We start from the raw sequence: 12,626 nt of genomic DNA on the forward strand, positions 1-12,626 counted from the left end.
TTTGTTCCTTATATACTTGAAAAACTTTGTCCTGAACTCTGCTCTCCATAGTGTCCTTTTGCTTCCCTTATCAATTTTCTACAATTCCTACTTTCTGATTTACATTCACTGCTATCAGTTTCCCCATTTTTCCATTTGTTGTGTGTGTGTAAGGTTGTTGTGAGGTGATTTTTTGTTTGGTTTTATGGCTGCTTTCACATCCCTTGACACCAGAACAAAGGAGCTGGCTTGACTCTGGAATCAATCCAAGTTCTTCATTCACTGGAGGGAAATTCTGTCTTTCTGCTTTGACTCAGATGTCTAAGGGTATGTCTACACTACGAAATTAGGTTGAATTTATAGAAGCCGGTTTTATAGAAATCATTTTTAAACAGTCGATTGTGTGTGTCCCCACATAAAATGCTCTAAGTGCATTAAGTCGGCGGACTGCGTCCACAGTACCGAGGCTAGCGTCGACTTCCGGAGCATTGCACTGTGGGTAGCTATCCCACAGTTCCCGCAGTCTCCGCTGCCCATTGGAATTCTGGGTTGAGATCCCAATGCCTGATGATGCAAAAACAGTGTCGCGGGGGATTCTGGGTACATGTCGTCAGGTCCCTCCCCCTCCGTGAGAGCAACGTCAGACAGTCGTTTTGTGCCTTTTTACCTGGGTTGTCTGTGCAGATGACATACCATGGCAAGCATGGAGCCCGCTCAGCTCAGCGTCACCATATGTCATCTGGGTGCCGGCAGACGTGGTACTGCATTGCTACACAGCAGCAGCTAATTGCCTTTTGGCAGTAGACAGTGCAGAATGACTGGTAGCCGTCATCGGCTATCTGGGTGCTGGCAGACGTGGGACTGCATTGCTATACAGCAGCAACTCCTTGCCTTTTGGCAGTAGATGTTGTATTACGACTGGTATCCGTTGCAGTCGGACTCCTCAGTGAGTTCGGTCTGAGGCGCCTGGGCAGACATGTTTTGTCTCCTGTAGACTCAGTCCTGCCGGCAGACCTATTGCACCGTCTTGACGATGATGGCTAGCAGTCGTAATGCAGCATCTTAGCCATCAGCATCTTCTGGGTGCTTGGCAGATCAGTCATGCTGCACCGTCTGCTGCCAGCCTAAGATGTAAAAGATAGATGGACCAGATTTGTTCTGTATTAATTTGTTTCCCCCTCCCTCCATGAAATCAATGGCCTGCTAAACCCAGGGTTTTGAGTTCAATCTTTGGGGGGGCCATTCTGTGTGACAGTTTGTGTTTCTCCCTGATGCACAGCCACCTTTGTTGATTTTAATTCCCTGTAAGCCATGTCGTCACTCGCCCCTCCCTCCCTCCGTCAGACAATAGTTTCGTGCCTTTTTTCAGCCCAGACGCCATAGCACTGGAATCATGGAGCCCGCTCAGATCACCGTGGCAATTATGAGCACTATGAACACCACGCGCATTGTTCTGGAGTATATGCAGAGCCAGAACATGCCAAAGCAAAACCAGGCGAGGAGGCGATTGCAGCGCGGCGACGAGACTGATGAAGAAATTGACATGGACATAGACCTCTCACAAAGTACGGACCCCAGCAATGTGCAAATCATGGTGTTAATGGGGCAGGTTCATGCCGTGGAACGCCGATTCTGGGCCCGGGAAACAAGCACAGACTGGTGGGACCGCATCGTGTTGCAGGTGTGGGACGATTCCCAGTGGCTGCGAAACTTTCGCATGCGTAAGGGCACTTTCATGGAACTTTGTGAGTTGCTTTCCCCTGCCCTGAAGCGCCAGAATACCAGGATGAGAGCAGCCCTCACAGTTGAGAAGCGAGTGGCGATAGCCCTGTGGAAGCTTGCAACGCCAGACAGCTACCGGTCAGTCGGGAATCAGTTTGGAGTGGGCAAATCTACTGTGGGGGCTGCTGTGATCCAAGTAGCCAACGCAATCAAAGACCTGCTGGTATCAAGGGTGGTGTCTCTGGGAAACGTGCAGGACATAGTGGATGGCTTTGCTGCAATGGGATTCCCTAACTGTGGTGGGGCTATAGACGGAATCCATATCCCTATCTTGTCACCGGAGCACCAAGACAGCGAGTACGTAAACCGAAAAGGGTACTTTTCAATGCTGTTGCAAGCCCTGGTGGATCACAAGGGACGTTTCACTAACATCAACGTGGGATGGCTGGGAAAGGTACATGATGCTCGTGTCTTCAGGAACTCTGGTCTGTTTCAAAACCTGGAGCAAGGGACTTTCTTCCCAGACCAGAAAATAACCGTTGGGGATGTTGAAATGCCTATAGTTATCCTTGGGGACCCAGCCTACCCCTTAATGCCATGGCTCATGACGCTGTACGCAGGCAGCCTGGGCAGTAGTCAGGACCTGTTCAACTATAGGCTGAGCAAGTGCAGAATGGTGGTAGAATGTGCATTTGGACATTTAAAAGCGCGCTGGCGCAGTTTACTGACTCGGATAGACCTCAGCAAAACCAATGTCCCCATTGTTATTGCTGCTTGCTGTGTGCGCCACAGTATCTGTGAGAGTAAGGGGGAGACATTTATGGCGGGGTGGGAGGTTGAGGCAAATCGCCTGGCCGCTGATTACGTGCAGCCAGACACCAGGGCGGTTAGAACAGTACAGCAGGGCGCGGTGCGCATCAGAGAAGCTTTGAAAACCAGTTTTGTGACTGGCCAGGCTACGGTGTGAAACTTCTGTTTGTTTCTTCTTGATGACCCCCCACCTCCCCCGGTTCACTCTACTTCCCTGTAAGCTGAGCACCGCTTGCAGAGGCAATAAAGTCATTGTTACTTCACATTCATGCATTCTTTATTAGTTCATCACACAAATAGGATAACTGCCAAGGTAGCCCGGGAGGGGTGGGGGAAGAGGGAAGGACAAGGACACACTGCACTTTAAAACTTATTGAAGGCCAGCCTTCTGATGCTTAGGCAATCCTCTGGGGTGGAGTGGCTGGGTGGCCGGAGGCCCCCCCACCGCGTTCTTGGGCGTCTGGGTGAGGAGGCTGCGGAACTTGGGGAGGAGGGCTGTTGGTTACACAGGGGCTGTAGTGGCAGTCTCTGCTCCTGCTGCCTTTCCTGCAGCTCAACCATACGCTGGAGCATATCAGTTTGATGCTCCAGCAGCCGGAGCATCGACTCTTGCCTTCTGTCAGCAATCTGATGCCACCTATCCTCTTCAGCCCGCCACTTGCTCGATTCAGCCCGCCACCTCTCCTCTCGTTCATATTGTGCTTTTCTGCACTCTGACATTGTCTGCCTCCATGCATTCTGCTGTGCTCTGTCAGTGTGGGAGGACCTCTGGAGCTCCGAGAACATATCATCCCGAGTCCGCCGTTTTCTCCTTCTAATCTTCACTAGCCTCTGCGAAGGAGAAACATTTGCAGCTGGTGGAGGAAAAGGGAGAGGTGGTTAAAAAGACCCATTTTAGAGAACAATGGGTACGCTTTTTCACGTTAAATTTTGCTGTTCACATTACACAGCACATGTGCTTTCGTTACAAGGTCGCATTTTTCCTCTTATATTGAGGGCCTGCTGGTTTGGTGTGAGAGATCACTCACGCAGTGCCAGGCAACAGAATTCAGGTTGCAGGCAGCCATGGTAAGCCACAGTCTTTTCGCTTTTTTAACCTTCATAACATGTGGGAATGGTTTCAAACAGCAGCGCCCTCATTTCCCATACCAAGCGGCCGTTCAGTTGGCCATTTAAAATGGGTTTGCAATGTAAAAGGAGGGACTTCACAAACCCAACTAACTCCCCTCCCTCCCACACCCAATTCTCTGGGATGATCACTTCACCCCTCCCCCCCACCGTGTGGCTAACAGCGGGGAATATTTCTGTTCAGCCGAGCAGGAACGGGCACCTCTGAATGTCCCCTTAATAAAATCACCCCATTTCAACCAGGTGACCGTGAATGATATCACTCTCCTGAGGATAACAAAGAGAGATAAGGAATGGATGTTGTCTGCATGCCAGCAAACACCGGGACCATACGCTGCCATGCTTTGTTATGCAATGATTCCAGACTACGTGCTACTGGCCTGGCGTGGTAAAGTGTCCTACCACGGCAGACGGGATAAGGCAGCCCTCCCCAGAAACCATTTGCAAAGGCTTTGGGAGTACATGAAGGAGAGCTTTCTGGAGATGTCCCTGGAGGATTTCCGCTCCATCCCCATACACGTTAACAGACTTTTCCAGTAGCTGTACTGGCCGCGATTGCCAGGGCAAATTAATCATTAAACACGCTTGCTTTTAAACCATGTGTGACATTTACAAAGGTATACTCACCAGAGGTCCCTTGTGTACCCTCAGGGTCTGGGAGCACGCCTTGGGTGAGTTCGGGGGTTACTGGTTCCAGGTCCAGGGTGATAAACATATCCTGGCTGTTGGGGAAACTGGTTTCTTCGCTTCCTTGCTGTGAGCTATCGTCATTGTCTTCATCATCATCATCATCTTCCTCGTCCCCCAAACCCGCTTCCGTGTTGCGTGATTCTCCATTGATGGAGTCAAAGCACAGGGTTGGGGTAGTGGTGGCTGCACCCCCTAGCATGGCATGCAGCTCCGCGTAGAAGCGGCATGTCTGTGGCTCTGCCCTGGACCGTCCGTTTGCCTCTCTGGCTTTGTGGTAGGCTTGCCGTAGCTCCTTAATTTTCACGCAGCACTGCTGTGCGTCCCTGTTATGGCCTCAGTCCTTCATGCCCTTTGAGACTTTTTCTAATGTTTTGGCATTTCGTTTACTGCAACGGAGTTCAGCTAGCACTCATTCGTCTCCCCATATGGCGAGCAGATCCCGTACCTCCCGTTCGGTCCATGCTGGAGCTCTTTTGCGATCCTGGGACTCCATCATGGTTACCTGTGCTGATGAGCTCTGCGTGGTCACCTGTGCTCTTCACGCTGGGCAAACAGGAAATGAAATTCAAAAGTTTGCGGGGCTTTTCCTGTCTACCTGGTCAGTGCATCTGAGTTGAGAGTGCTGTCCAGAGCGGTCACAATGAAGCACTCTGGGATAGCGCCTGGAGGCCAATACCATCGAATTCCGTCCACACTACCCCAAATCCAACCCGGGAAGGCCGATTTCAGCGCTAATCCCCTCGTCGGAGGTGGAGTAAAGAAATGGGTTTAAAGGGCCCTTTAAATCGAAAAAAAAGGCTTCGTCATGTGGACATGTCCAGGCTTAATTCGATTTAACGCTGTTAAATTCGACCTCAACTCATAGTGTAGACCAGGCCTTAGACTGAATTCTCTAGTCGAGTGGTTACTCCTAGATCCAGCCATCTGTCCTAACAGCTCCTGCAACTGGAAATAATACCCTTGAGGTGAAATATTGTTAACTGTCACTGAATCATCAGGACACAGACCCACTCATGCAGTCATTGGCAGGGTGAGGCATACTACCATATATCATCTACTCCATCATTCCTAGGATCTGAAAGGTCATCCTTACTAATGTGATCTCAGCTCAAACCAATGCTATAGATGGCCAACATTTGGAGAATAGAAGTGGTGAAAAGTAACCTGGCTCCTTTTCCTCCGTCATGAGAATGGCTCCAAGGAGCCCCACTTTAGCAGACTAGTTAGTAATGCCTTCCAAAAGCAGGATGGGTGAGGAACTGTGTTATATAAATGTTTAGAACATCAAATTGCCCGAACTCAGCTCACTCTAGAAGCTGGCTTAAGAAAGTAGTGACTAAAAGTAGGGACCTAGCTCCATGTAGTTGCCCTACAACCCTCAAGTAAAGTCACACTCCACAGGTGTCTAGTGGCGGTCATACTAGCATGTCCAGAGGCTCTCAGCCTGGTTATACACATGATTTCATTAACTCTGACAGGGTCTCCTCCTGAGCTTTGTTTAAGGTGTGACAAAGGAACATGTTGCTATTAACCCCAGAACCCTGAGAAAGGGCATTCCTTGGCCAGTTCCTTCTACATAGCAAGGAACACTGACTAAGGCAGGGGTGGGCAAACTTTTTGGCCCGAGGGTCACATCTGGGTATAGAAATTGTATGCCGGCCCCTGAATGCTCACGAAATTTGGGTTGGGGTGCGGGCGGGGGTGAGGGCCAGAAATGAGGAGTTCGGGGGGGCTCTGGGCTGGGGCAGGGATGTGTGTCAGGGCAGTGGGTGCAGGCTCTGGGGATGAGGGGTTTGGGGTGCATGAGGGTGCTCCAGACTGGGACCAAGGGGTTCAGAAGGCCATCGGGGCTGGGTGGTGGCTTGAGGGTTCAGGCTCCGGGCAGCACTTACTTCAGGCAGCTCCCGGAAGCAGCAGCAAGTCCCCACCCTGGCACTTATGCGGAGGTGCAGCCAGGCATCTCTGACCCATCCGCAGGCACCGCCCCTGCAGCTCTCATTGGCCGCGGTTCCTGGCCAAGGGGAACTGCAAGGGCAGCGCTTGGGGCCAGGTCAGCATGCAGAGCAGAGCCCCCTGGCTGCCCCTATGCGTAGGAGCCTGAGTGGGGACCATGCCGCTGCAAGCGGGAGCTGCACGGAGCAGCCCTCGACCTTGCTCCCTGGCTGGAGCACCAGAGCAGGGCAAGCCCCAGACCCCGCTCCCCAGCAGGAGCTTGAGGGCCAGGTTAAAACGGCTGGTGGGCCAGATGCGGGCCATAGTTTGCCCAGCCTTGGACTAAGGACTATCCCCTTGTCTTTTGAGAGACAGAAACCAGCTCCCAAAAGGTGCTGGCCATTGTAGCAGGGTTAAGACGTACATAGACTAGAGGGTAGATTTCTCTTTGCTGATCCTCAGTCACAGTTTGGAAGAGGTCAGATGTCAGCTGGAGGGTGTGTATTGCCCCCTCTGAGGTTCAGTGAGATGTGTAGGCAGGGATAAAGCAAGTGAGCTATGACCACTGTTAGCTTGTAAGCTCTTTGGGGCAGGGACTGTCTTTGTGCTCTGTGTTTTTACAGCATCTCGCATGCTGGGGCTCCTAGATGCTAAATAATAATAACAACAACTTGAACACCTGGGGGGCAGCATCTTGTACTGGGATGGTTGCTGTCCAGTATGAACTTAAGGTACTTCCTGTGCTTCTGCCTGGTCAAGATGTGGCACTATCCGGTGGTGCCATACACAGTGCGGAACACCACGCAGGCAGCCATGTGGTTGCTGCCAAAAGATCTCTGTTCTAAGATTTGGGGCAGTGCAATAGCTCAGTGGTTTGAGCATTGGCCTGCTAAACCCAGGGTTGTGAGTTCAATCCTTGAGGGGGCCACTTAGGGATCTGGGGCAAAAATCAGTACTTGGTCCTGCTAGTGAAGGCAGGGGGCTGGACTCGATGACCTTTCGGGGTCCCTTCCAGCTCTATGAGATAGGTATCTCTCCATATAAACAGTGTCAGGGATTGCTTCTGATACTGAAGGGACCCAAGATCATGGGGAGAATTTAAATTGCATGGCAACCTGGGCTGTTTTAAAGAGGATACAGAAACTTCAGGCAGAGCCTCCAAGGACCCAAAGGAGTCTCCTTATGGGTACGACTAGGAAGCTCTGATGGGGCTCCTCCTGCTAACCATGACACTAACCATAAAGCAACTCTACCATAGCTCCTCCTTTTAGAACTAAGGGACGTTTCAGAGCCACTGACCTCTAATACTAGGAGCTGGATGCTGAGACTTCCAACTGTTTGAGAATGGGACATGATGGTGTGATTGCTTGAGAGAATTGTCTCAGATCTCAGCATTTTAGTGGGCTTCAAAGCATCACTTAAGCCAAGACTCTCCAGCGGCACGGGGGAGTTTCTGAGCGAGTCAAAGCCAAGGCCTCCTCCATAAGAAGGGTCCACAACCCGGCTTTACAGTCTTTCACGGCCAGATAAATTTCCCTATATGTTGAAGGCAGTGGTGTCTGATGAGCACCATCAGCGCCAAGAGGAGCACCTGTTGAAATGAGAATGACAGCACTGAAAAAGTGACAACATTAGAACAGAAGTGTTTTTAATTGAGTAAAAATCTTAAAACTAAATCTATTTCACAAAACAGAAATCTTCACACGGAGGAGGGTTCCTCACTGCTTCAGCAGAGAGAGGAACTGGCGACTGCTAGAGAGGGTGAGATTATTCCTAACCTTGGCTCCAGGGTGAAAAGAACTGGAATGTCAGGCACATGTCCCCAGCTATTACCACTAAAAAAGAAGATTCTGTGACCACAGGCACACAACTGACAGCAGTGGTCTGTGTAGACACAAATACAGGAGAACCATAGTCACAATTTTCCTGTGCTGCAATTTGAAGGACATCACTAGATTTTAACAAGAAAAACAGGTTCATATTTAAATCTTCCCCAAACATCCCTCTGTGCTATTGCATCTTTATTTTAAAATGTTGATCTCTTGGTGGGTGGGACTGCAAAAATCAACAGTATCAGCTGTAAAAGTTAAAGTAATAGAACTGCAGATAGCAATTAAAATGCAGCATAAAAGTTCAGATACTTTTGTATCTGAAAACATTAGATTTTTACAACCAAAGTAAACATGTAGAAACAGGTTTTGACAGTATCATTGTTCTCTCATTGCAGATCATTTGAAGAGGACTATGAAACAGACGAACTTTTAACTCCCTCTGAAACTGCAGACAAGTCGGACAAACTAGTTATCTCAGACCTTTCATCCTAGAAAAATGGAAGACATGGAACTAGTATCTGTCAATATTTAAGTGGCGAGTGGTCGGTAGACACTTAGGAGTTTTTTTAAAAATCCTTCCTTGAAGCAAAGTGCTTTATTTTATACACTGTAATTCAAGATCCTTTTTTTCTTCATATGTGTAACTGCAAGAAGGTAATTTCTATAAAAAGTCTTTTTGCAAATTGTTATTGTGCATGCTCATTAAATATGGTGACTGCACTTTGTTTCCTTCTTGTCTTGCCATACAAATTCTATAAAGTCTCCATGTGCAATAATGGTCTAACATCTAATGCTTAAACATAATAAAATTGCATGCAACTTGCACAGTAGTCATTACCAAATTAATTCAAGGCAGTCATTTCTGTATTATTTATTCTGTACCCTTTAACTTTACCAGGCTGACAAATTAACTCCGTTTAAATGAACATCTAAAGAGTTCCATCAAGCCTCATCTACTAACTTATCTCTTTTTTAAAGTGTCAAAATGTCCTGCTCATTCTGGAAACAGAAAATATCCCCAAACACAACACACAAATTAAGGTGCCCTCTTGTGCTTTACACTGTAAGCTCTTCAAACGCTTATTTGTTAAGAGTATTTTACTCACTGTACAGGGCAATGTACAGCTACAGTACTACAGACAAAAAAAAACCACATTAAGACAGAATTCAGGTTTAGCACCTTTGCACTCTCTCACATGGATAGAAGGAACTCCCTGCAAATACTGACAATGCCACCGTACTGTCCTCCTTGAAACTCTTCTCTGCTGTGATGCCTACAAAAAAATCAACAATTAGGGCAGCTGACGTGCTATGAGTGCTGCTTCTCATGCTAACCTAAATTATCTCCATTTCCTAATGCTCCTCCCATCTGTTGTATCCACGTATTAGCTATAATCTTAGACGTATATTGTAAACTACAGACATATGGCAAAATCTGTCACTGCCCTTAAAGTGTCTAGCTCAGTGAGGCCCAGGCCTTTAGGTACTACTGCAATACCAATAATTAGTAAATAAATAATAAATAAGAAGAAGATTGAGTGTATATGAGTAATTTAGGTTAAAACATTGCAGGGCTTTCTAATGATCCCCAGAGCATGCATTACATCCTGAAGAAATTCAGAGTTAAGTTAACCTCAAAATATCCAAACATGTTAAGGTACGGAAATGTACAGTAAAGGTACCTAAACAATCTTAACTCTGCCCTCTAGTGATACTATGCAACAATCATTAATTTATTAGTAACATATGTTCTCATGGGACTGAGGCCACATCTTCCCTTACCAAAGATTACCATCACCTTCATTCATCGGCTCCTCTCTACGTCCTGATAACATAGGGCCACCGTATTTCCTGTGGACAATTTGTCTTCATTCCTACTGGGACAAACAGAAGACAGTAGCTATATCTGCTAAGGGCAGCCTGTAGCCTCAGTCCTATTGGGAGCAATGGGGGATGGTGGCCATGAGAAGAGGGAAACTTCTTGAGAGCCGTGCTTAACTTGTAATGAAAAAGATGCCAAGGCTCAAGCAATTTTTTTTATTTTCAAAACTGACACTGGAAGCCCAGAGGTGCCGGAGCTATGAACTGCCGGGCTTAGCCCTGGCACAAATTAAGCACTGCTTGAGAAGCTTTCTGGGTAAGAAGATTTGATACACCAATCTCTGCTGAAGAAAAATCTCAGTTATGCAGAATTATGGTTACAAAAAATTACCCTTAATACTGAATAGTTCTTTTCAAAAATTGCCTCTTTTATCAGATCTAGTCAACAGGGCAAAAGGAGGGAGAGGGAAATGAGGCTGTGTGTACACAGAAGACTGTTGGGGGGTAAGGAAGAAGGAAAAACTGCGCAAAAAAGGATAGGGCAGGATGGAACACTAGGTGTGAGTAGGGGGAGCATGTGAAGCACAGATGGGAGGGGAATACTGGGGTGTACACTCTGGCTGCTTTGTGCTGCTGAGATGATACAAAGCTGCTGTCAACTAATGCCAGAATGCTCTGGGTGCTTTGAACTGGTCCACAGCAGCATGAAGCAGCCACGGTGTTCCAATGAAGCCCTGTACGTTCAAATTTTAGAAAAGATTGAAGGTTGATACTGCATATCTTCAAATCATTAGAAACTATTTGATGATAATTAAGGCTATGTTTTAGTCATAGGTATTTTTAATAAAAGTCACAGACAGGTCACGGGCAGTAAACAAAAATTCACGGCCCATGACCTGTCTGTGATGTTTACTATATACCCCTGACTAAATCTTGCATGGGGGAGGACAACCCAGGTCCTGCGGGGGAGGGGCGGGCGGCAGCACGTGGCCCAGGACCCCCGCTAGTGCTGGGGGGGGACGGCTGGCAGGCTCCCTACCTGGCTCCGCACCTCCCCCTCCCCAGCTGCAGCAGAGTTTGGGTGTGGGAGGGGACAGGGAGTTGGAGCACAGGATGGGATGAGGCAGGCTCTGGGCGAAGCTTACCTTGCATGGCCAGACAGCTCTGCATGCTGCCTCCTCCCAGAGCGCTGACTTCGCAGCTCCCATTGGCCAGGAACTGTGGCCAATGGGAGCTGCGCAGCAGTGCCTGCAGGCAGAGGCAAGACGCAGAGATGCCTGGCCATGCCTCTGCCTAGGAGCTGAGCAAGGGGTATGTCACCGTTTCTGGGGAGCCCCCAAGGTAAACACCGCTCAGAGCCTGCCTCACCCTGGCCCGTGCCCCAACTCCCTGCCCCCACCCACACCCAAACTCTGCTGCAGGGGGGGGGGGGGGGGAGGGGGGAGAGGCGGTGGCCCGAGACTGCCCCAGCAGCGGCTAGTGCGACTGGTGCAGGGGCTGCCTGAGCTGCCCCTGTGCCAGGCACACCGGCCGCTGCAAAAGTCACACGGGTCACGTAATCCGTGACCTCCGTGACAAACTCACAGCCTTAATGATAATAAACGGAACCATTCTCTTTCGGTTTCTTTTTTTTACCATTTATGTAAGACTTTTTTTAAGGAAATTCCCAGACAAACAAATGCATTAAGATTAAGTTCAGGTTAAGTACATACTCCGCTAATTTAAAGTAAAAGCCTGTAAAGGGATGTTATAATTAGCCCAAAAATAGATGATGTAAACTGTGGAAATTTGGAGAAAATTTAAAATAAATCCAAACCTATTAAGGAATGGGACTACACAGTAAAGGCACCCAAACAACCTTAACTCTGCCCTGTAACGTGAGGGGGAAAATATTTTTTAAAATCTAGTGTCCTTAAAAATCAACAGACACTAACCAAAGGAGATGGCTGAAGGAGAAACTTTCAGCTGTGAAGAAAAACAGAAAAAACGTACAGTTGATCCTGAATATCTGTTTTCAAAAACAGCCCTTTGCACAAGAGCTACACAGAATTTACACCTCTGCCAATTTCTGTGCAGTTAATGCCTATGCTGAGATCATCAGGGACAAAAGAGGTCTGGCATAGGGTGCTAAATTTCTTAATTAAAAAGGGGTCTTTCAAATCATACTAATAAATGGCTTATTTGTCAGTTCTCTGAAAATTCATTTGATGCCACAAAAGTAAATCCTGTAATTCTGGGGGAGGATATACACATTGCAATTATAACCCTTCTGCCCGTCAGAGTTGGCAGTAACAAGGACTGGGTTCAGTATCTAGGGGTTCCTTTTCAACAATACAACACGAAACCAGCTCGGGACAATTACACACCACCCCCTGGGTGCCTCTAAGAGGCAATACTTCCCCTCTCGCAAGCACAGAGTCTGAGTGTAGCAAAAAAAATTTAATAAAAGGAGGGAAATAACGCAGCATTACTTTGGGGAAACACCACAAACAGCGTTTATAAAAATAAACCATGAGCAAAAGACCAACCACCAAGTAAGTTGGGCAGTGTCCTCTTCCCATTAGATTCTTAAGTCCAGCAACCCAAAAGTCCCTTTAATGTGCCCATCCCTCCTCTGCACCCTACTCACAGTTGCTGTCCTTGGACAGTGCAGACCAGCATTCCGAGGTGCATCTACAGAGTTCACCTCCCACCCTGGTGGAGGGGGGGGGG

The 12,626-nt window shown here is 48.1% G+C and overlaps 1 protein-coding gene across 2 annotated transcripts in view; it reads left to right on the plus strand.

Moving 5' to 3' along the window:
* The window catches only part of PPP2R3A (protein phosphatase 2 regulatory subunit B''alpha), a 121,112-nt gene extending 112,527 nt beyond the window's left edge, over nucleotides 1-8,585 (plus strand). Inside the window, exon 13 of one of the 2 annotated variants that reach the window (XM_065410883.1) lies at nucleotides 8,489-8,585. In XM_065410883.1, coding sequence (XP_065266955.1) covers nucleotides 8,489-8,585 — 97 coding nt within the window. Of the gene's footprint in view, nucleotides 1-7,954; nucleotides 8,118-8,488 lie in introns of those variants that run through there. The other variant, XM_065410882.1, reaches the window with a different exon arrangement.
* The last annotated feature ends 4,041 nt before the right edge of the window (nucleotides 8,586-12,626 follow it).

Source organism: Emys orbicularis, chromosome 9 (assembly GCF_028017835.1).
Source record: "Emys orbicularis isolate rEmyOrb1 chromosome 9, rEmyOrb1.hap1, whole genome shotgun sequence".
NCBI classification, from domain to species: domain Eukaryota; kingdom Metazoa; phylum Chordata; order Testudines; family Emydidae; genus Emys; species Emys orbicularis.